The sequence below is a fragment of the Salmo salar genome, chromosome 05 (assembly GCF_965601325.2).
Source record: "Salmo salar chromosome 05, fSalSal1, whole genome shotgun sequence".
In the NCBI taxonomy this organism is placed as follows: Eukaryota; Metazoa; Chordata; class Actinopteri; order Salmoniformes; family Salmonidae; genus Salmo; species Salmo salar.
In genome coordinates, this window is record NC_138295.1 from 74,931,311 (window position 1) to 74,952,108 (window position 20,798).

Consider the following 20,798-nt stretch of genomic DNA (forward strand, 5'->3'; position numbering starts at 1 on the left):
TATGGTGATGCCTTTCGTCTGCGACTCGCTATAGAGGCGACGTTGATAACACAAGCAAAGATTTTTAACGTCGAACGCATTTCGAAAGTTGTTGGATTTGTAAGGTTTCTTTTGACGGTAGGAGTTTCGAACTCCGAAGGTAAGTTCTCATAAGTTTGTGCCGTATAATTTCAGCTAACTTGCGAACGTTTCCCTGTTATTTATCTAGCTAGCTAGCTAGACTTAGCTAGCTAACTGCTGTTATAGCCACGGTTATCCAGCGAGGCCAACTTTTAAATATTTTGGCTTCAACCATTATTAACTAGGCAAGTCAGTTAAAAACAAATTATTATTTAGAATGACGGCCTAACCCGGACGACGCTGGGCCAATTGTGCGCCACCTTATGGGACTCTCAATCACGGCCGGATGTGATACTGCCTGGAATCGAACCAGGGTCTGTAGTGACGCCTCTAACACTGAGATGCAGTGCCTTAGACCGCTGTGCCACAGCTAACGTTAGCTAGCTATAAATTAATCAATTAACCATAACCAATTGTTTTTATGGTAAAGATTCTAGATTCTCACATTTAGCCTTTGCACACATTTTTACTCTAGGTCATTTACGTGTGTGTGTGCGCGCTCAGCTGTGGGCTAGCTAGGAATTGACTTCATATCCCTCCCCATGTCACATAGCCTTGTCCCACATTGTTGTTCCTTTCCTGCAGATGTCTCTGGCCGATGAGCTCCTGGCTGATCTGGAGGAGGCGGGGGATGAGGGGGAGGATGGGCTGTACCCGGGGGAAGAGGGGGAGAGTGATGGGGAGGCAGGGGAGGGACAGGTAGAGGGAGGTTTGGAGGACATCCCAGAGGAGATGGAGGTGGACTACAGCGGAGCTGAGAGTGTCTCGTCCATTGCTAAACTACGCAACAGCAAACAGGTCAGGGCAGTGTGTGTGGAGCTGGGCGCAGTCAATATACTAGAACAGGGTTTCCCAAACTGGGTCCTGGAGCCCCCCGTGGGTACATGTTTTAGTTTTGCCCTAGCACTACATGGCTGACTCAAATAACCAACTCAGCAAGCTTTGATTATTTAATCAGCTGTGTAGTGCTAGGGTAAAAACCAAAACGTGCACCCAGGGGGGGCCCAGGACTGAGTTTGGGAAACCCTGTTCTAGAACATATAAGCTATTTCCAAGGTTTGTTTTGAAAACCCACAATTTGTTTTACAGTTCTCAGAGATCATGGACAAAATTGCAATCTATGTCGAGAAGCAGCGCAAGAACTCTGAAGGTGATTATTGACTGTTTCTATGTTTTTGTTGTCACACACCGGATAGGATTGTTTTACTGGGTCAGTTACTTTGCCAATGCTCTAACCGCTAGGCTACCTGGCGCCCTATTGAAGACACAGCAGCTCTATAATTGTCTGTTTGGATATCTCGTTCTGTGGTTTATGTTCCACTCTGAATACAATGGTTTCTGATCCTACATCTTGTGGTTTTACTGACTCTCCCCTCTTCTCTTTCTCTTCAGTCTCCGGTCCGGTGGAGGCAGACCCAGAATACAAGCTGATCGTTGCTGCCAATAACCTCACAGTAGAAATTGAGAATGAACTGAGTGAGTCCACTAGGTTCATAAGTGATTGTGTGTCAATATGCTGCTGTAATTTGCTTGCATTGCGTTATGTCTAACGGTGTCTTTGTTTGTCTTTGTCAGACATCATTCACAAGTTTGTACGTGACAAGTATTCTAAGAGGTTCCCTGAGCTGGAGTCCCTGGTGCCCAACTCTCTGGACTACGTCCGCACTGTCAAGGTGAGCTGATGTTAGAGGAGAATTCTCTTCCACATCATAATGTGTCTACATTGTTTAAACTCTTGTCTACTATTCATGTCCCTGCTGTTGGGCTGAACACTGTGTGTGTAGGAGCTGGGGAACAACCTGGACAAGTGTAAGAACAACGAGAATCTGCAGCAGATCCTAACCAACGCCACCATCATGGTGGTCAGCGTCACAGCCTCCACCACACAGGGGTAAGAGCAGGGACACGTCACAGCCTCCACCACACAGGGGTAAGAGCAGGGACACGTCACAGCCTCCACCACACAGGGGTAAGAGCAGGGACACGTCACAGCCTCCACCACACAGGGGTAAGAGCAGGGACACGTCACAGCCTCCACCACACAGGGGTAAGAGCAGGGACACGTCACAGCCTCCACCACACAGGGGTAAGAGCAGGGACACGTCACAGCCTCCACCACACAGGGGTAAGAGCAGGGACACGTCACAGCCTCCACCACACAGGGGTAAGAGCAGGGACACGTCACAGCCTCCACCACACAGGGGTAAGAGCAGGGACACGTCACAGCCTCCACCACACAGGGGTAAGAGCAGGGACACGTCACAGCCTCCACCACACAGGGGTAAGAGCAGGGACACGTCACAGCCTCCACCACACAGGGGTAAGAGCAGGGACACGTCACAGCCTCCACCACACAGGGGTAAGAGCAGGGACACGTCACAGCCTCCACCACACAGGGGTAAGAGCAGGGACACGTCACAGCCTCCACCACACAGGGGTAAGAGCAGGGACACGTCACAGCCTCCACCACACAGGGGTAAGAGCAGGGACACGTCGCAGCCTCCACCACACAGGGGTAAGAGCAGGGACACGTCGCAGCCTCCACCACACAGGGGTAAGAGCAGGGACACGTCACAGCCTCCACCACACAGGGGTAAGAGCAGGGACACGTCGCAGCCTCCACCACACAGGGGTAAGAGCAGGGACACGTCGCAGCCTCCACCACACAGGGGTAAGAGCAGGGACACGTCTCAGCCTCCACCACACAGGGGTAAGAGCAGGGACACGTCACAGCCTCCACCACACAGGGGTAAGAGCAGGGCCACGTCACAGCCTCCACCACACAGGGGTAAGAGCAGGGCCACGTCACAGCCTCCACCACACAGGGGTCGGAGCAGGGACACGTCACAGCCTCCACCACACAGGGGTAAGAGCAGGGACACATCACAGCCTCCACCACACAGGGGTAAGAGCAGGGACACGTCACAGCCTCCACCACACAGGGGTAAGAGCAGGGACACGTCACAGCCTCCACCACACAGGGGTAAGAGCAGGGACACGTCACAGCCTCCACCACACAGGGGTAAGAGCAGGGACACGTCACAGCCTCCACCACACAGGGGTAAGAGCAGGGACACGTCGCAGCCTCCACCACACAGGGGTAAGAGCAGGGACACGTCGCAGCCTCCACCACACAGGGGTAAGAGCAGGGACACGTCGCAGCCTCCACCACACAGGGGTAAGAGCAGGGACACGTCGCAGCCTCCACCACACAGGGGTAAGAGCAGGGACACGTCGCAGCCTCCACCACACAGGGGTAAGAGCAGGGACACGTCGCAGCCTCCACCACACAGGGGTAAGAGCAGGGACACGTCGCAGCCTCCACCACACAGGGGTAAGAGCAGGGACACGTCGCAGCCTCCACCACACAGGGGTAAGAGCAGGGACACGTCGCAGCCTCCACCACACAGGGGTAAGAGCAGGGACACGTCGCAGCCTCCACCACACAGGGGTAAGAGCAGGGACACGTCACAGCCTCCACCACACAGGGGTAAGAGCAGGGACACGTCACAGCCTCCACCACACAGGGTAAGAGCAGGGACACGTCACAGCCTCCACCACACAGGGGTAAGAGCAGGGACACGTCGCAGCCTCCACCACACAGGGGTAAGAGCAGGGACACGTCGCAGCCTCCACCACACAGGGGTAAGAGCAGGGACACGTCACAGCCTCCACCACACAGGGGTAAGAGCAGGGACACGTCACAGCCTCCACCACACAGGGGTAAGAGCAGGGACACGTCACAGCCTCCACCACACAGGGGTAAGAGCAGGGACACGTCGCAGCCTCCACCACACAGGGGTAAGAGCAGGGACACGTCGCAGCCTCCACCACACAGGGGTAAGAGCAGGGACACGTCACAGCCTCCACCACACAGGGTAAGAGCAGGGACACCTGGGTTGAAGAGGTCCACCAATGGGACCGAGAACTTATTCGGTGGAGTACAAATTTACAGAATGTTCAGATAGAAATATGATCAATAGACCTTACATTATCTACACAACAGGGAACCGTAACAACCATTTGGTTGCAGACCACCTTTCCATCTCAATGATGTTGTAATATCAACATGACTTGTTTCCAGGACGATGCTGGGTGAGGATGAACTGAAGAGGTTGGAGGAGGCCTGTGACATGGCGCTAGAGCTGAACCAATCAAAACACAGGATCTATGAATATGTGGAGTCCAGGATGTCGTTCATCGCTCCTAATCTGTCAGTCATCGTTGGAGCCTCGACTGCAGCCAAGATCATGGGTCAGTGATTATAAGGATTTAGTTTTTTATATAATTTACAGGATTCTGACAATCATAAGGTCGTCTTCCTCCCTGTGGTGGTAGGTATTGCTGGGGGCCTGACCAACCTGTCTAAGATGCCAGCCTGTAACCTGATGCTACTGGGAACCCAGAAGAGGACCCTGTCAGGGTTCAGCAGCACTGCTGTGCTCCCACACACCGGCTACATCTACCACTGTGATGTGGTCCAGACTCTACCCCCGGTCAGTGTGTGTTCCCAAGAGCTTTGGTTGACTGTGGCTTTACCTAAGTTAACAAGAGTTATCCCTGTGTTGTAGGACCTGAGGAGAAAGGCAGCACGTCTGGTTTCAGCGAAGTGCACCCTGGCATCCCGAGTGGACAGCTTCCACGAGAGTTCAGACGGCAAGGTGAGGACTGGAAGAGGGAAGAAAGAAGGGGTATATAAACGTCTGTTACATATTAACTCTGGTCTTATTCTCTCTGTGCAGGTGGGCTATGACCTGAAAGAGGAGATCGAGAAGAAGTTTGATAAATGGCAGGAGCCTCCACCGGTGAAGACTGTCAAACCCCTGCCAGCACCGTTGGACGGACAGAGGAAGAAGAGAGGAGGGCGGAGGTGTTTACTTTAGGGATGTGTAGATAACTGGTCCTGAGTTGGAATTCTTTTCAAAGTGCGACGTTAAACAGTATTGATGGTCTTATCTTTTGTCTGTCCTTGTCCAGGTATCGTAAGATGAAGGAGCGTCTGGGTCTGACAGAGATCAGGAAACATGCCAACAGGATGACCTTCGCAGAGGTCAGAACAGCTCATCTGTCTTTCAGGACAGCTGTTACTACACTGCTCCAAAAAATAAAGGGAACACTAAAATAACACATCCTAGATCTGAATGAATGAAATAATCTTATTAAATACTTTTTTCTTTACATAGTTGAATGTGCTGACAACAAAATCACACAAAAATAATCAATGGAAATCCAATTTATCAACCCATGGAGGTCTGGATTTGGAGTCACACTCAAAATTAAAGTGGAAAACCACACTACAGGCTGATCCACCTTTGATGTAATGTCCTTAAAACAAGTCAAAATGAGGCTCAGTAGTGTGTGTGGCCTCCACGTGCCTGTATGACCTCCCTACAACGCCTGGGCATGCTCCTGATGAGGTGGCGGATGGTCTCCTGAGGGATCTCCTCCCAGACCTGGACTAAAGCATCCGCCAACTCCTGGACAGTCTGTGGTGCAACGTGGCGTTGGTGGATGGAGCGAGACATAATGTCCCAGATGTGCTCAATTGGATTCAGGTCTGGGGAACGGGCGGGCCAGTCCATAGCATCAATGCCTTCCTCTTGCAGGAACTGCTGACACACTCCAGCCACATGAGGTCTAGCATTGTCTTGCATTAGGAGGAACCCAGGGCCAACCGCACCAGCATATGGTCTCACAAGGGGTCTGAGGATCTCATCTCGGTACCTAATGGCAGTCAGGCTACCTCTGGCGAGCACATGGAGGGCTGTGCGGCCTCCCAAAGAAATGCCACCCCACACCGTGACTGACCCACCGCCAAACCGGTCATGCTGGAGGATGTTGCAGGCAGCAGAACGTTCTCCACGGCGTCTCCAGACTCTGTCACGTCTGTCACGTGCTCAGTGTGAACCTGCTTTCATCTGTGAAGAGCACAGGGCGCCAGTGGCGAATTTGCCAATCTTGGTGTTCTCTGGCAAATGCCAAACGTCCCGCACGGTGTTGGGCTGTAAGCACAACCCCCACCTGTGGACGTCGGGCCCTCATACCACCCTCATGGAGTCTGTTTCTGACCGTTTGAGCAGACACATGCACATTTGTGGCCTGCTGGAGGTCATTTTGCAGGGCTCTGGCAGTGCTCCTCCTTGCACAAAGGTGGAGGTAGCGGTCCTGCTGCTGGGTTGTTGCCCTCCTACGGCCTCCTCCACGTCTCCTGATGTACTGGCCTGTCTCCTGGTAGCGCCTCCATGCTCTGGACACTACGCTGACAGACACAGCAAACCTTCTTGCCACAGCTCGCATTGATGTGCCATCCTGGATGAGCTACACTACCCGAGCCACTTGTGTGGGTTGTAGACTCCGTCTCATGCTACCACTAGAGTGAAAGCACCACCAGCATTCAAAAGTGACCAAAACATCAGCCAGGAAGCATAGGAACTGAGAAGTGGTCTGTGGTCACCACCTGCAGAACCACTCCTTTATTGGGGGTGTCTTGCTAATTGCCTATAATTTCCACCTGTTGTCTATTCCATTTGCACAACAGCATGTGAAATGTATTGTCAATCAGTGTTGCTTCCTAAGTGGACAGTTTGATTTCACAGAAGTGTGATTGACTTGGAGTTACATTGTGTTGTTTAAGTGTTCCCTTTATTTTTTTGAGCAGTGTATATTTTACTATGTGTAATTACAATAAATATGTATTGGTCTTTTTAAACAACCACCCTCTCTCTGTTTCTCTCAGATTGAGGATGATGCGTACCAGGAGGACCTGGGTTTCAGTCTGGGCCAGCTGGGGAAGTCGGGCAGCGGACGTGTCAGACAGGCTCAGGTCAACGAGGCCACCAAGGCCAGGATATCCAAGTCCCTACAGAGGAAGCTGCAGAAGCAGAACATGACGTATGGCGGCAGGTCCACAGTCGGCGGCAGGTCCACAGTCGGCAGCAGGTCCACAGTCGGCGGGAGGTCCACAGTCGGCGGAAGGTCCTCGGTCAGAGACAACTCCTCAGGAACAAGTTCCAGCGTAGCCTTCACTCCACTACAGGTAGGCCTAGTTGGTTTTTGTTTCACATTAAAAAAAGCTACACGTATTTGATTTTATAATTTCAACAAACGAAGCACTTCATCACCAGTAACGTTAGCGTTTACCAGCAAGGGTGGCCTCCTCGTTTCTGTTTGTGGGTGAATTGTACTTGAACTGAACTGTGTTCCTCAGGGACTGGAGATCGTGAACCCGCATGCAGCAGAGAAGAAGGTGGCTGAAGCCAACCAGAAATACTTCTCCAACATGGCAGAGTTCCTCAAGGTCAAGAAGGAGGGAGAGGGAAAGTGAGGAGTACACATACAATTTATCATATACTTACACACAGGAGAGACTGATATACAGACATACCAACTTGTATTTCAAAATGAATGCAGATGGAGTGAAATGCATTCACACTGACTGATTGATTAGGCATCATTGCATAACCATGGGGAGAAGATCGACCATGACAGTGAAGAAAATATATTTAGATTGTATATTTGTTTTAGAGCATGTTGTGCTTTTTTAAGAACGTTTTGACTCCATTTTGTTCCATTTTAATAAAATGAAACTAATACTTCCTAGTCTCATTACTGAAAGGTGCATTCGGAAAGTATTTAGACCCCTTGACTTTTTTCACATTTTGTTACGTTACTTATTCTAAAATTGATTAAATTGAGAGGAAAAACAATCTACACTCTACCCCATAATGACAAAGCAGAAATGGGTTTTTACAAATGTTTGCAAATGTATGTCTGTGTGTACGCACACACACACACACAGAGTACCAGTCAAGTTTGGACACCTACTCATTCAAGGGTTTTTCTTTATTTTGACTTTTCTAACATTGTAGAATAATAGTGAAGACATCAAAACTATGAATTAACACATGGAATCATGTAGTAACGAAAAAAGGTTTTAACAAATCAAAATATATTTTAGATTTGAGATTCTTCAAAGTAGCCACCCTTTGCCTTGATGACAACTGCACACTCTTGGCTACTTTGAAGAATATAAAATGTTTTGATTTGTTTTGGTTACTACATGATTCCCTATGTGTTATTTCATAGTTTTGATGTCTTCACTATTATACGTAGAAAATAGTAAAAATAAAGAACGAGTAGGTGTGTCCAAACATTTGACTGGTACTATATATATTATAAAACTGTTTTCGCTTTGTCATTATGGGATGTTGAGTGATGAGAATTTGTATTTAATCCATTTTAGAATAAGGCTATAATTTAACAAAATGTGGAAAAGGGGAAGGGGTTTGAATGCGTTCTGAATGCACTGTAGCATTGGATTGCTTTGTAAAAAAAGAAAAAATGTATTTAACCTTTAACTAGGCAAGTCAATTAAGAACAAATTCTTATTTACAATGACGCCTACCCGATGTCATCGAATAGTGTTTTTAGGAATTTGCTATTTATGAAATGGGTTTATGGGTCTTCTAATACAAAATAATTGATGTTACACATGTCATTTATAGTCATCACAATTTCAGAAAAGTATTTTATTGAAATTTTACAATCCTGTTTTTACGCCCACATGACATCTCCCATGCAGAAACGTGACAACTTCATATGATAAAACAGCCTGTAAATAGTTTATTTTCTTGAGAAATTCACATTTCAGCCTTCCCTTTCTCAAAAGCCCAAAAATAGAATTTATAAAAGGCAAAACTGAACTTCTCAATTCCTTTTTCCAAAAATCTCTTCTCTTTCAGGAAAGAACTGAAATGTCTGTTCTCAGGGACAACCTCTGAATGAACTAAATCACTGGAGACGGCTCAGGATAGTTTAATCAGACACAATTGATTCATCCATCTCACCACCAGCATTTTCAGAACATTCTAGGTTGATGCATGCTTCATATTCTATGAAAACAGTATTTCAGTAATTTTTTTCACTTGGTATAAACAAGTAGTAAATTGAACGCAGTGAATTAAGCTCTACTCAATATACTGCTGAAGTGTTACAAAATGCATAATAAAAATGTAAAAGTAATTTCCGATTGATGCGACATGAACAGCATTTTATCGTGAATGCAGTCTGCCAACGCGGGAACATTGCCTTTCCATTTTTATTAGACTCTAGCGCTGAACTTTTGAGATACGGATTGAACAGAGCCCTGAATGGTGAAACCAGGAGGTTTTGTTCAAATAAGGGTCTTTTAGAAGCGATTTAAAATAACAAAATTGAGTTGAACAGATTACTACATGCAAGGCTGAGATCTGTTGAAACCCTTTTGAGTAAATATACACCGACTCAAAGGGAATTATCCTATTTCTACTGTTCTCATCCTTCCACTAGTAGTTACACTGAAGGGCAATAGTGGCTGTTGCTTCATGGTATAGAAACCATGAACATGATCAGCCAGACTTCATGTCAACACAACTCTGCTTCTTTCAGGTACAAATCCTTTATTAGCTAATCTCACAAACATAATGCCCCAATGACGATGCGTTTCCTTTCACAGTTAAACGTTAAAATATTTTATTTGTAAAGAGAGAGGGAGGCAGAGACCAGTTCAATTGCATAGCAATTTAATCCAATGTCCAATAATGCCTCTCTATCCCCATCAAAAGGAAGAGGCCATGTGGTCATTCTCAATCAGAGCGTTTTATCCACCAAGACAACATCAATAAAACTACTGATAATCACTCACTATCCCTAATAGTGACCTTAATCAACAGGCATCATAACATTTAAAAGGAGCCCAGTTTGCCCTGTCTGCTGGCTAGCTAGACAACTGTATGTCTCCATTCTAAACCACTAATTAGTCAATTCAAGCAAGATGGGCTTTTTTCACTTGTAACCAAATCCAATGTATGTTTGCTTGTTGTTGTTTAGTCCAAGGCTTCTATACTCCAGTTGGGGGCAGTACAGAGTTTGTTGTTGAAACAAAGAAAAACATAACATGGGGAACATGCATGGAGCTTCCTAATGTAATGCCACAAACTGAGTGCTCACACAGACAGGCACAGATCTGTAATGACTCCCTACTCCCCCCAGGACACTACTTCTGACCAGGTATAGGTAGGGGGTTCTATTCCCCACGTACTGTAGTGCACTACAAGGGCTTTGGGCCGGAGTAGTACACTATGTGGGGAGTAGGGTGCCATTAGACGCAGCCTATAAAGACAACATCCTCCATTTTAGGAGCAGGGTTCTACTACACATCACAATCTCTATCCACAGCATGGAGTTAGGTCAGTCTGGGAATGTCAACAGCAGCACGCTTCTCCTCCGTCTGTCACTGCAGGTCTCGGTCTTCCAGGTACCTGTACTCAAAGGTGAACCCCTCCTTCTTCCTCTGACCCCACTTCTCATAGTCAAAGTAGATGTAAGTGCCCTGAGGGAGGAGGACAGTATTAATCACTCACTCTTTATGTTGGCTCATCATTGGCTCATTGTTCTATACAGACCCATGGTGCCTCCAACACTAACAGCACAGGAGGTACCAAGGTTCTACTGTACCTGTTCAAACTCATCAGTGATAGTCTTGGGTTCTTCGTGCCTCTGGAACCACATCATGTACTTGGTGTGGAACCTCCACGACTGCTTCTTCAGAGCCTTGGCTGACAGGTACTGAGCTTTAGTGCCCTGAGAGAGAGTAAACGAGAAACACAGAAAGGAGAGAGTGAGCAATTGGACCCCGCAGTGACAAAGCAAGAGCGGACAGATGGGTGATGGTGTGTGTGTTACCTCCAGGTAGTAGAAGATGAAGAAGAGAGTCTCTGTGGACAGTCTCTGGTAGAACTCTATAGAGTCTGAGTGGTGGGGGGGCATCTGATGATGGAACGGCAGGGTGGGGCATGGGTTCCTCATCAGGTATTGCCTACAGGAGAGAGTAGCACAGACGTGCATGTTAATATCTCCTCAGAGAAAGCCCAGTGTCTACACCCCAGTATTCCAGCGGACGGCGTTCTGTTACCTGATCCTCTCGGAGTCTGAGGGGTGCGGCATGTGTGTCCAAGCAGACTCCTGCATGGTCTGCTGGTACACCTGGTCCTTGGAGAGGGGAGTGGGACCCAGGGGACACACCCCCAGGGAAGGGGGGATGCTCACCTCCGATAGGGAGGGCTGGGGGGCCGCGGGCGTGCCGGGGGCAGCCGACGAACCAGAGAAGATGTCTGAGGAGAGACAGGAGGGGATTGGCTGAGTTACAGCTGGTGGGGATATCATCAACACAGACAGACAATTAGAAGTTATGTCACCTGCAACTGGCGTGTGCTTTGTCAAATTGCATGAATGTTTATTTGTGTAATGCCTTAAAGATGTGATTTGAAACTTGTTCATTGAGTTGATTCTGACCTCTGTCTGTGAGGTGCAGGTTGGGGATCTCTCCATCCAGACCTGATCCTAATGCTGCTCTCTCAGCCATCGCCTTCAGAGAACTCAGAGGCTCCGGGGCCTGAGAGAGAGAGGAGGGAGGGAGGGAGGGAAAAGGAGAGACGAATGGAACAGAGAGAGAGTGGGGTGAGGGAGAGTTTGGGAGAGCAAGGTGCAAAGATAAAAACTGAATTTATGAAAACCAATAGACCATTCAACAGTTCTTCCACCATGAGATACTAGTAGAAGCTTGGTACCAGTCCACCATCCATTCCCTGTATGGTGTGAAGCAACACACTCCTACCTGCAGCTAGAACCCCCACGGCCAGCCACAGTGACTGCACCAACACTGGCCAAATAAACCTGCCAATTCAAGATCCCATGGAGTCCTTACTAATTCAACACTATACACAATCATTACAAATACAGGCTCTTCAATCATATATCTTTTATGTTCTTGGTGTGTGGTGGAGGAACTAATCCAGCCACTTGGTAATGTCAATTTCACTGTGACACAGATTGTTTTTGGCTAGCACTGATATCTGACTACCTCAAACTTCTGTCTATATTTTTGGTGTGTAAGCGTGTCTGTGTCAGAGTTAGAGATTGTGTGTATTTAAATCTGTGTCATCTTTCTGTTTCCTGTGTTAGTGGCTTTGGGGATGTGTTTAGGAGTGAGTGTGTAAGTTGAATATGAATGTGTCTATTTCCGTGTGTGTGTGTGGGTCTCTACCTGACACTGCTTTCTCTTTCGTGTGTTAGTGGCTGTTGCCATGGCCCCTGGCGGCTCTGGGGCCTGCGCTGACATTCTGGGCTCCATCAGTATCTGACGGAGGTCTGTAGGAAGCTGGGGACAGAGGGCAGTCTCTACAGGTTATTCTAACCTTATTACAATGCTATCATACATGTTCATTAACTAGGAAACAGAAACATGGTTATCTAGGAGATGCTTCATCATTGGAAATCTCCTGAATAGCTGACAAGATTTGGTGTGAATGGTGAGGGAGTTTTGTGATGTACAGCATGTTTGATGAATTTAATTTTCTTTATGCAGAGAAAGTTTTGAAAATTGTGTTAATTTCTAAACTATCAGTATTTTTGTGAGTTTGTTTGTTTCCAAGATGTATTTATATTTTAGACAACCACAATTGGGTGAAAATGGCTCCGTGGAGGTTCTAGTGTTCACCAAACACTGTGTTCTCATACTGTTAAATGGCCAACTGTCTCCATCTGTTGAACTGTATAAAACCTCTCAGAGCCGAAGGGAAACAGTGGAGAGGAGGCCATTTAAGAACATCAGGACAAAGTGCTCATCTCAGCCTCACACCCCTGTCTGCCTGTCCTTCCCCTCTGTCTCCCCTCACCTTGAGGCCCTCAGAGGCCTGTGTGTAGGAGTGGGGTCCGTTGAGGAGACTCCCACCACCGGGGATACTGTCCGAAAACGAGGGGGACGGAGAGCTGGGGGGCAAGGTGATGGAGCTGATGAGGCTGGGACCGTTGTCCATACTGAGGGAGAGAGAAGACATAAGGACATTTTTAGCATCTTAAATGAACAGATGATTGTGGTCTTGGATGAATTTGACATCACTTACGGCTGACTGGCTGAGGAGGTCAGCGAGGAAGGCTGGCTGCTCTGTGATTGGCTGGGTGTGCTGAAGGCGGACTCTGCTGTGCTCTCTGCCACCACAGCACTGTAACCTGGGCCATGGGAAAGACGGCAGAAACAGTACTACTAATGCTCAGTCCCAAATCCAGGAAAGGTGCATAAAGAAACAGACAAACCCAGACAGCCACACAGACAAAGTGAACATACTTGTGCTTCCGTTCTGCTTCAGTCCACTGGGCGGTCTGGCAGGGGCTGCGTTCGACCCAACTCCTCCTCCGATTGGCCCCATGCTTCCTCCGTTTCCTCCCATCATCCCCATTGCCCCTCCAGGGGCAGCACCGACCGGGCTGAGAGGGATCTGAGGGGGCCCAGGGATCACACTCTGCCCAGGCACCAGGCCCAGGATCCCCCCAGTCAGGGAGCCGTGTGCTGGGCTGGACCCCAGCAGGCCCAGGCCTGTCCCAGCCCCGTTGGTGGTCACTCCACTGGTGCAAGAGGTGGGGATGGAGGAGCTCTCCACTGAGACACTGGACTGGGTGGTGGTACTCAGACCCAGGCCTCCCAACGCAGCTGCCTGGGCGTAAGGGGCATGGGTGGACCCAGAGAGCAGGCCTGCCATGGTGTTCAGAGAGGCAGACATCCCAGTCAGGCCCAGACCAGACATTGAGTTGGCACTGCTTGTCCCCGTCATGCCAACTTTACCCAGGCCCAACCCAAGGCCTAGGCTGGAGTTGAGGATATGACCAGACGAGACCTGGGGCAGGGAGTTTGGGGAGGCTGAGATAGGTGTGGGGAGAGAGGGGGCGGTGGAGAGGAGGGGGTGGCTGGGTGGGCTGGGGGTGCAAGGTTTTGTTTGGGGTTGTTGTGGTTGTTGCAGTGGCTGCAGGACTGGTTGCTGTGGAGGTTGAGGCTGATGTTGTTGCACGGCGCTGCTGAAGCTTCCTATTAGACTGTTGCTTGTGGGAATCCCAGGGTTGCCTCCGACAACGGCGGCCATGGAGACAAGAGAGGAGGAAGAAGAAGACCCGGAATTGGCGGACGAGGAAAAGGACAACAACAAGGAGGAAGTGCCGTTCTTCGCAGGAGACTGAAAATGACACAGCATCAGTTTAGTACAAACAGAACAGGGAAACAGAAACTACATTTCTGAAGAAATCCAGTTCTCTATTGAGCTATAAACATATGATATTGCAGAAGCTCGGTCTCACCTGACTAACGTCACTGTCTGTCGACCGCCCTCTCTTCTTATCGTCCTCAGAGTTCTCCTGCAGAACACATTCAGGCACAAACAGTGCATGAGTAAGTATCAATGTACTTTTATGACACTGATCAAGTAAGTGATTGTAGTTTCTATACAAACGACCAATCAGTGAAGGCAGATGTGCTTACAGCAGTGCAGGTGGCCGGGGATGGAGGGATGGGGGAAGAGGAGGTGGTGGAGGTGGGAGTGCTGCTCGAGTGGAGGAACATCTCATCCTCTATGTTCCCCATGCCCGTCGGAGAGGTGGCCACCAGCGCTGCAGCTAGAGAGGGAGAGAAAGAGGGATAGAAAGAGTGAAGGGCATAAATCAGGGAGAAAAGGCTAGTGGTTTATTTCAATGATAAGATTTTCAGGGGAAATCTAATATATAAATGTTTTTTAACAATCAACATCCAGAGCCACAGAAACACCACAGATCAAGCTCTTCTAAACCGACAGTCAACCCAGCTAACAGATGTTGATTAGAGAACATCCATCCACCCAGACCCAACAGACGTTCATGAGGGACCATTCATCCAGACCCACAGCTGATAGCATGAGCATCATCATCATGATCATCCCAGGACTCGTCATCGAGCTCCTGGCTGTCCATGGGCGACTCACGGATGTCCTCCAGATCCAGGTCGTCGTAAATGAACTCGTTCTCCTCAAAGTCTGGGTCCTGTGACGACTCCATGTAGTACTCCACGTCGTCCTTGATCTTCTGGATGGAGTCCACCTGCACCGAGTCGTTGTCTAGCATGCGCAGGATGGTCTCCAGCATGCGAATGTGGTACCTATGCCTTTCTATAAACCTCTTTAGCTCCTCAATGCGATCCTGCTTCTACGAGACAGCCAGAGAAACAGGCACACGTGGTTATAAACTGTTCGGGTGACTTCTGTAATGCAGGAAGAAGTCATTCTTAGGCACAGATGTCAGATCAACTTGCCTTCCCCAAATCCTTTTAGGGGGAAATTCAAGACTGACCTTAGATCAGAGTCTAGGAGCAACATCATCCAACCCAATATCTGACTCATTATTATAAACTGGGTGGTTTGAGCCCTGAATACTGATGGGCTGACAGCTGTGGTATATCAGACCGTATACCACAGGTATGACAAAACATGCATGTTTACTATACTAATTACGTTGGTTACCAGTTTATAATAGCAATAAGGCACCTCGGGGGTTTGTGGTATATGGCCAGTATACCACGGCTAAGGCACTCCGTGTTGCGTCATGGCTGAGAACAGCCCTTAGCCATGGTATATTGGCCATATACCACACCCCGGGCCTTATTGCTTAATTAGACTACATACACAGCAAAAGTGAATGCATAGGGAATGAGATGGAAGGAGACTGACCTCTTTCTCTCCTTTCTTCTTCCTGGTTTGAATGAAGAGGGATTCCACCTCACTCTCAAACTGGTCCACCTGCATATTTAGAGTGTCTATCGTATTCTGGGGGAGAAAAAGAGAGAGCGGGGGAAAAGAACAGATCACCACCCAGAAAATAAGGCCGAGCCAGTGTGAACCATCTCCCCCTGACCCATCGTTCAGGAAACACTACTACTATGCATGAGTCAAAATACCAACGTCTCAGAGGCTGTTACCGTTAGCCAGTTTCCCGTCTCTTCTTTCTCCCTCTGAGCTGGGTCCACTTTCAGGGCGAGCCCCAGGCCTTCTTTAGAGTAGGCCTTCGTCTTTGTCTCCCGCTCTACCACCTTAAACCGCTCCATTTGCTAAAGGAGAGAATGTCAGATGTTATGTCAGCCAGGATCGCATACCCTCTCCATGAGCACTGAGATGAGTTCAAAGTAGGGCTGTGATGATACCAATATCACACAATTTTTCCATGGCAAAAATAAAAAAACTAAGCAGACCAAACTCTTTGGTCAAATCAAATTTTATTTGTCACATGCACTGAATACAACGGGTGTAGACTTTTCGGAAAATGCTTGCTTACGAGCCCTTCTCAATGATGCAGAGTTGAAAAATAATAATAAAAATAGTAACACAGGACGAATAAAATACACAAGAATGAAGCAACAGTACATGACCAAAAGTATGTGGACACCTACTCATTGAACATCTCATTCCAAAATCATGGGCATTAATATGGAGTTGGTCCCCCCTTTGCTACTATAACAGCCTCTACTCTTCTGGGAAGGCTCTCCACTAGTGTTGGAACATTGCTGCGGGAACTTGCTTCCATTCAGCCTCAAGAGCATTAGCGAAGTCTGGCACTGATGTCGGACAATTAGGCCTGGATCACAGTGGGCGTTCCAATTTATCCCAAAGGTGGTCGATGGGGTTGAGGTTAGGCCTGTGCAGGCCAGTCAAGTTCTTCCACAACGATCTCGACAAACCATTTCTGTACGGACGTTACTTTGTGCACGGAGGCATTATCTTGGTGAAACATGAAAGGGCCTTCCCCAAACTGTTGCCACAAAGTTGGAAGCACAGAATCGTCTTGAATGTATGCTGTAGCGTTAAGATTTCAATTTACTGGAACCAATGGGCCTAGTCCAAACTATAAAAACAGCCCCAGACCAATATTCCTCCTCCATCAAACTTTACAGTTGGCACTATGCATTGGGGCAGGTAGCGTTCTCCTGGCATCCACTAAACCCAGATGAGTCTGGGTTTAGTGGATGGTGAAGCGTGATTCATCACTCCAGAGAACGTGTTTCCACTGCTCCAGAGTCCAATGGCGGCTTTACACCACTCCAGCCGACGCTTAGCATTGCATTTAGTGACCTTAGGCTTGTGTGCGGCTGCTCGGCCATAGAAACCCATTTCAAGAAGCTCCAGACGAACAGTTCTTGTGCTGACGTTGCTTCCAGAGGTAGTTTGGAACTCGATAGTTAGTGTTGCAACCAATGACAGATGATTTTTATGAGCTACTCGCTTTAGCAATTGGCGGTCCCGTTCTGTGAGCTTGTGTGGCCTACCACTTCACGGTTGAGCCGTTGTTGCTCCTAGACGTTTCCACTTCACAATAACAGCACTTACAGTTGCCCAGGGCAGCTCTAGCAGGTCAGAAATGTGACGAACTGACTTGTTGGAATGTCACTGAGCTCTTCAGTAAGGCCATTCTACTGCCAATGTTTGTCTATGGAGATTGCATGGCCGTGTGCTCGACTTTATACACCTGTCAGCAGCTGGTGTGGCTGAAATAGCTGAATCCATTCATTTGAATGGGTGTCCACATACTTTTGTATATATATTGTATATACAGGGAGTACCAGATCAATGTGCAGGGGTACAGTACAAGGTATTTGAGATAGATGTGTACAGAAAAGGAAAAGTGACTAGGCATCAGAATAGATAATAGTAAGAATAATGAACAGAGTAGCAGCAGCAAATGATGAGTGTGAAAGTGTGTTGTGTTGGTATGTGTGTGTATGTAGTGTATGTGAATGTGTGTGGGCTGTGTGAGTGTAGTATATATATATATATATATATATATATATATACATATATATATATATATATATATATATATATACACATACATACACATACATATACACACACACACATACACTGAGTGTACAAAACATTAGGAACACGCTCTTTCTATGACAGACCAGGTGAATGCTATGATCCCTTATTGATGTCACCTGTTAAATCCCCTTGAAATCAGTGTCGATGAAGGGGAGGAGACAGGTTAAAGAAAGATTTTTAAACCTTGAGACGGATTGTGTATGTGTGCCATTCAGAGGGACAACGGGCAAGACAAAAGCTTTAAGTGCCTTTGAACAGGGTATGGTAGTAAGCGCCAGACGCACTGGTATGAGTGTGTCAAGAGCTGCAACGCTGCTGGGTTTTTCACACTAAAAGGTTTCCTGTGTGTATCAAGAATGGTCCCCCACCCAAAGGACATCCAGCCAACTTGACACAACTGTGGGAAGCATTGGAGTCAACATTGGCCAGCATCCCTGTGAAACCCTATACACCTTGTAGAGTCCATGCCTGATGAATTTAGGCTGTTCTGAGGGCAAAAGGGGGTACAACTCAATATTAGGAAGGTGTTCCTAATGTTTTGTACACTCAGTGTATAGTGCGTATATATAGTCTTGTGAGTATGCATAGTCAGTGCAAGATAATAATAGTTAACCAATAGCTAGCTACCTGGACTATCTGCATTGATCATTTTTGCACTAACTCTTTTGACTCAACACATACGCTGTTGTTACTGTTTATTATATATCCTGTTGCTTAGTCATTCAACAATTTCAAATATTTTACTAAGCTACAGTTCATATAAGAAAATCAGTCAATTGAAATAAATTCATTAGGTCCTAATCTATGGATTTCACATGACTGGGCAGTGGAGCAGCCATGGGTGGGCATATGCCCACCCATTTGGCAGCCAGGCCCACCCACTGGGGAGCCAGGACCAGCCAATCAGAATAAGTTTTCCCCATAAAAGGGCTTCATTAGTGACAGGAATACCTCAATTAGCTCGTACCCCTACACATACTCAGTACTGGTAACCTGTGTATATAGCCAAGTTATTGTTACCTATTGTGTATTTATTCCTCATGTTATTATTTTTCTATACTTTCTCTGCACTGTTAATCTACACCGATTGTTTACAAAGCATGTGCCAAATAGAATTGGATTTGAGATAGGGTTAATGTAGATAGTCCATAGAACCATTTATTTAACTATTTAGCAGTCTTATGGCTATGGTCCGTTAAAACCCTGCTGTATGTAAAACATTGTGTGCTATAGCTTGGAAAATAAATAAATGTCCCTCTGGACAACAATGATATGTATATATTTTTTTATCCACTTCGTGTTTTGTTTCCTTGCCACAGTACTAACGAGTATCGCAATACTGGTATCGTCCTGGCCCTAGTTGAAAGGTAAACACAATATGGTGGAGACCTATCCGCTCTTTTCTCCTATCAGTGTTAAACAAAGAAGCTATTTTGGAGAGTATTACCGTCTCTATGACCTTGCGATTCTCCACTAGCTGCCTTTTGTCTTTGATCTCATTTGATGCCACCCATGTTTTTATCTGATCCCTCAATCGCTGCAGGAGAGATGACAAGAAAACAACAATTAATACTTAAGTAAAGACCCGTAGCTTTATCAGTGTGAGCAGACAACATGGGATATTAAGACAGCTTCATATAATGCTTACTATTAGTAAGCAATTAGTCTTACCTGTAGCTTTTTAATCTCTTTTTTAAGGTCTGCCTCATATTTTTCCTTTTGGTTGGCATTGGCTGCATTGTGAAGCTTTGAAACAAAGTGACAAAGATCAGTTTGTTTGATAGGAGACAAATCCTTGTTTCATGCACAGTGAATATACAATGCATAGTGTTGTTAAGGAGTCCTCACCTTCTGCCAAATGTCTTCAAACTGTTCTACGCCTTCAGCTACCTTTTTCAAACATCTGTCAATTTCACCTGGGGAGAGGAAAGAAAGAGGTCATTATGAAAATATGCCAATCTATTTTACTGGACTAACATAGTACATTGAATCTCAAAGATGAATCCAATAATTTAAATAACTGATAATCGAAAGAGTGTGAGAGGTCAGTGGCCAGTCCATTACGTCCATCATCGCTCTATGCTAGTTACCTTGGAGTTTTCTCTTATCAGCCATGGCTTCACTACGACAATGTCCTCATACCGTCTTTCATTGTGAGATAACAGATTAACGTTAGTTAAAAACATAATGCAAACAGACACAATGAACATTGATTGCATTGTCTGGTTGAAATTGTATCCAAGTCCCTAGCTAGCTTCCTAGCATCAACTAGCTACAGATAATAAAAACACTTGCAGCGAAATGTACCTCGGTTTAGCAAAGAATTAACATGCTGATAATTTTAGCGTACATCACTATTTTAATCAATCGTAAAACAGTTCAATAGATGTCTCGCAAGAAATGTCAGCAACATTAGCCAGCTAGCTAACGTAGCCAATTCACATGCTGTTTGGAAGGTTTCGACAACTCATTCCAATGCAATTGCTATTCGATGCATTATTATGCATGAAGTGTATATATTGCGATTATATTTTGGGCAGTTGACGTTATGTTGGTAATTGTTGTAATGCTAGCAAATGTAGCTAGCTACTGCAAACACAATGCTAGCTAGCTGGTAATTTATGAAAATTAGGGAAACTGTGTCAACCAGCTAAATTCACATTTGTTTTAGACATTTACCTAGGGTTTGGGCTTTTCGTTTGTCTCTTTCAATTAGAACTAAAACTATTTCCCCAGTCTTCTTTACTTCCAATTTGTGTTTTCTTTTCGTCAATCTGGCTGTACAGTACACTAAAGATGGACGGTAGCTAAATCCCACCCACAAAATGTGGATTCCGCCCTAAACCCTACCTCCAAGCTATGATAGGACCAAATTCTCCACCGTCGTTGGACAACTTCCGCAGGTATACTTTCCTGTGATTGGTTTATCAGATGATTGATGGGTCAATGGTAAAATATATTTTGAAAAACTGC

The 20,798-nt window shown here is 46.7% G+C and overlaps 2 protein-coding genes across 9 annotated transcripts; one reads left to right on the forward strand and one right to left on the reverse strand.

Annotated features, from left to right (window-relative positions):
* The first annotated feature begins 40 nt into the window (after nt 1-40).
* LOC100380586 (pre-mRNA processing factor 31) lies at nt 41-7,712 on the forward strand. The gene is made up of 13 exons (NM_001173871.1): nt 41-139; nt 706-918; nt 1,210-1,270; nt 1,513-1,596; nt 1,696-1,793; nt 1,905-2,011; nt 4,205-4,374; nt 4,459-4,616; nt 4,692-4,781; nt 4,863-4,990; nt 5,098-5,170; nt 6,857-7,156; nt 7,328-7,712. The coding sequence occupies exons 2-13, from the start codon at nt 706-708 to the stop codon at nt 7,442-7,444; spliced, it is 1,599 nt and encodes a 532-aa protein (NP_001167342.1). The 5' UTR covers nt 41-139; the 3' UTR covers nt 7,445-7,712.
* A 1,951-nt stretch (nt 7,713-9,663) lies between these two features.
* On the reverse strand, nt 9,664-20,661 carry LOC106605754 (CCR4-NOT transcription complex subunit 3). Of its 8 annotated transcripts, none has more exons than XM_045718823.2 (19): nt 20,505-20,661; nt 19,916-19,970; nt 19,674-19,741; nt 19,497-19,571; nt 19,273-19,362; nt 15,929-16,057; nt 15,681-15,776; nt 14,940-15,153; nt 14,465-14,598; nt 14,284-14,340; nt 13,283-14,162; nt 13,062-13,167; nt 12,834-12,975; nt 12,203-12,316; nt 11,452-11,551; nt 11,072-11,270; nt 10,843-10,975; nt 10,615-10,740; nt 9,664-10,489 (listed from the first exon to the last, which is right to left on the reverse strand). In XM_045718823.2, the coding sequence occupies exons 2-19, from the start codon at nt 19,938-19,940 to the stop codon at nt 10,391-10,393; spliced, it is 2,787 nt and encodes a 928-aa protein (XP_045574779.2). In that variant the 5' UTR covers nt 19,941-19,970; nt 20,505-20,661; the 3' UTR covers nt 9,664-10,390. The 8 variants fall into 8 exon arrangements, with proteins under 8 accessions (XP_045574779.2, XP_045574777.2, XP_045574778.2 ...); XM_045718821.2 differs by having other exon boundaries at nt 14,862-15,153; XM_045718822.2 differs by having other exon boundaries at nt 14,940-15,159.
* Between the last annotated feature and the right edge of the window lie 137 nt (nt 20,662-20,798).

What these genes read in the sequence shown, in the direction of transcription:
- LOC100380586 (NM_001173871.1), top strand. Translation starts at nt 706, where the DNA reads ATGTCTCTGGCCGATGAGCTCCTGGCTGATCTGGAGGAGGCGGGGGAT. An exon ending in GCAGCGCAAGAACTCTGAAG is followed by an intron (nt 1,271 to 1,512) that starts GTGATTATTGAC and finishes CTTTCTCTTCAG; the next exon opens with TCTCCGGTCCGGTGGAGGCA. An exon ending in AAGAAGAGAGGAGGGCGGAG is followed by an intron (nt 4,991 to 5,097) that starts GTGTTTACTTTA and finishes GTCCTTGTCCAG; the next exon opens with GTATCGTAAGATGAAGGAGC.
- LOC106605754 (XM_045718820.2), bottom strand. Translation starts at nt 19,940, where the DNA reads ATGGCTGATAAGAGAAAACTCCAAG. An exon ending in ATCGCAAGGTCATAGAGACG is followed by an intron (nt 16,058 to 19,272) that starts GTAATACTCTCC and finishes TCTCTCCTTTAG; the next exon opens with CAAATGGAGCGGTTTAAGGT. An exon ending in CCTGCACCTCACAGACAGAG is followed by an intron (nt 11,271 to 11,451) that starts GTCAGAATCAAC and finishes GTCTCTCCTCAG; the next exon opens with ACATCTTCTCTGGTTCGTCG.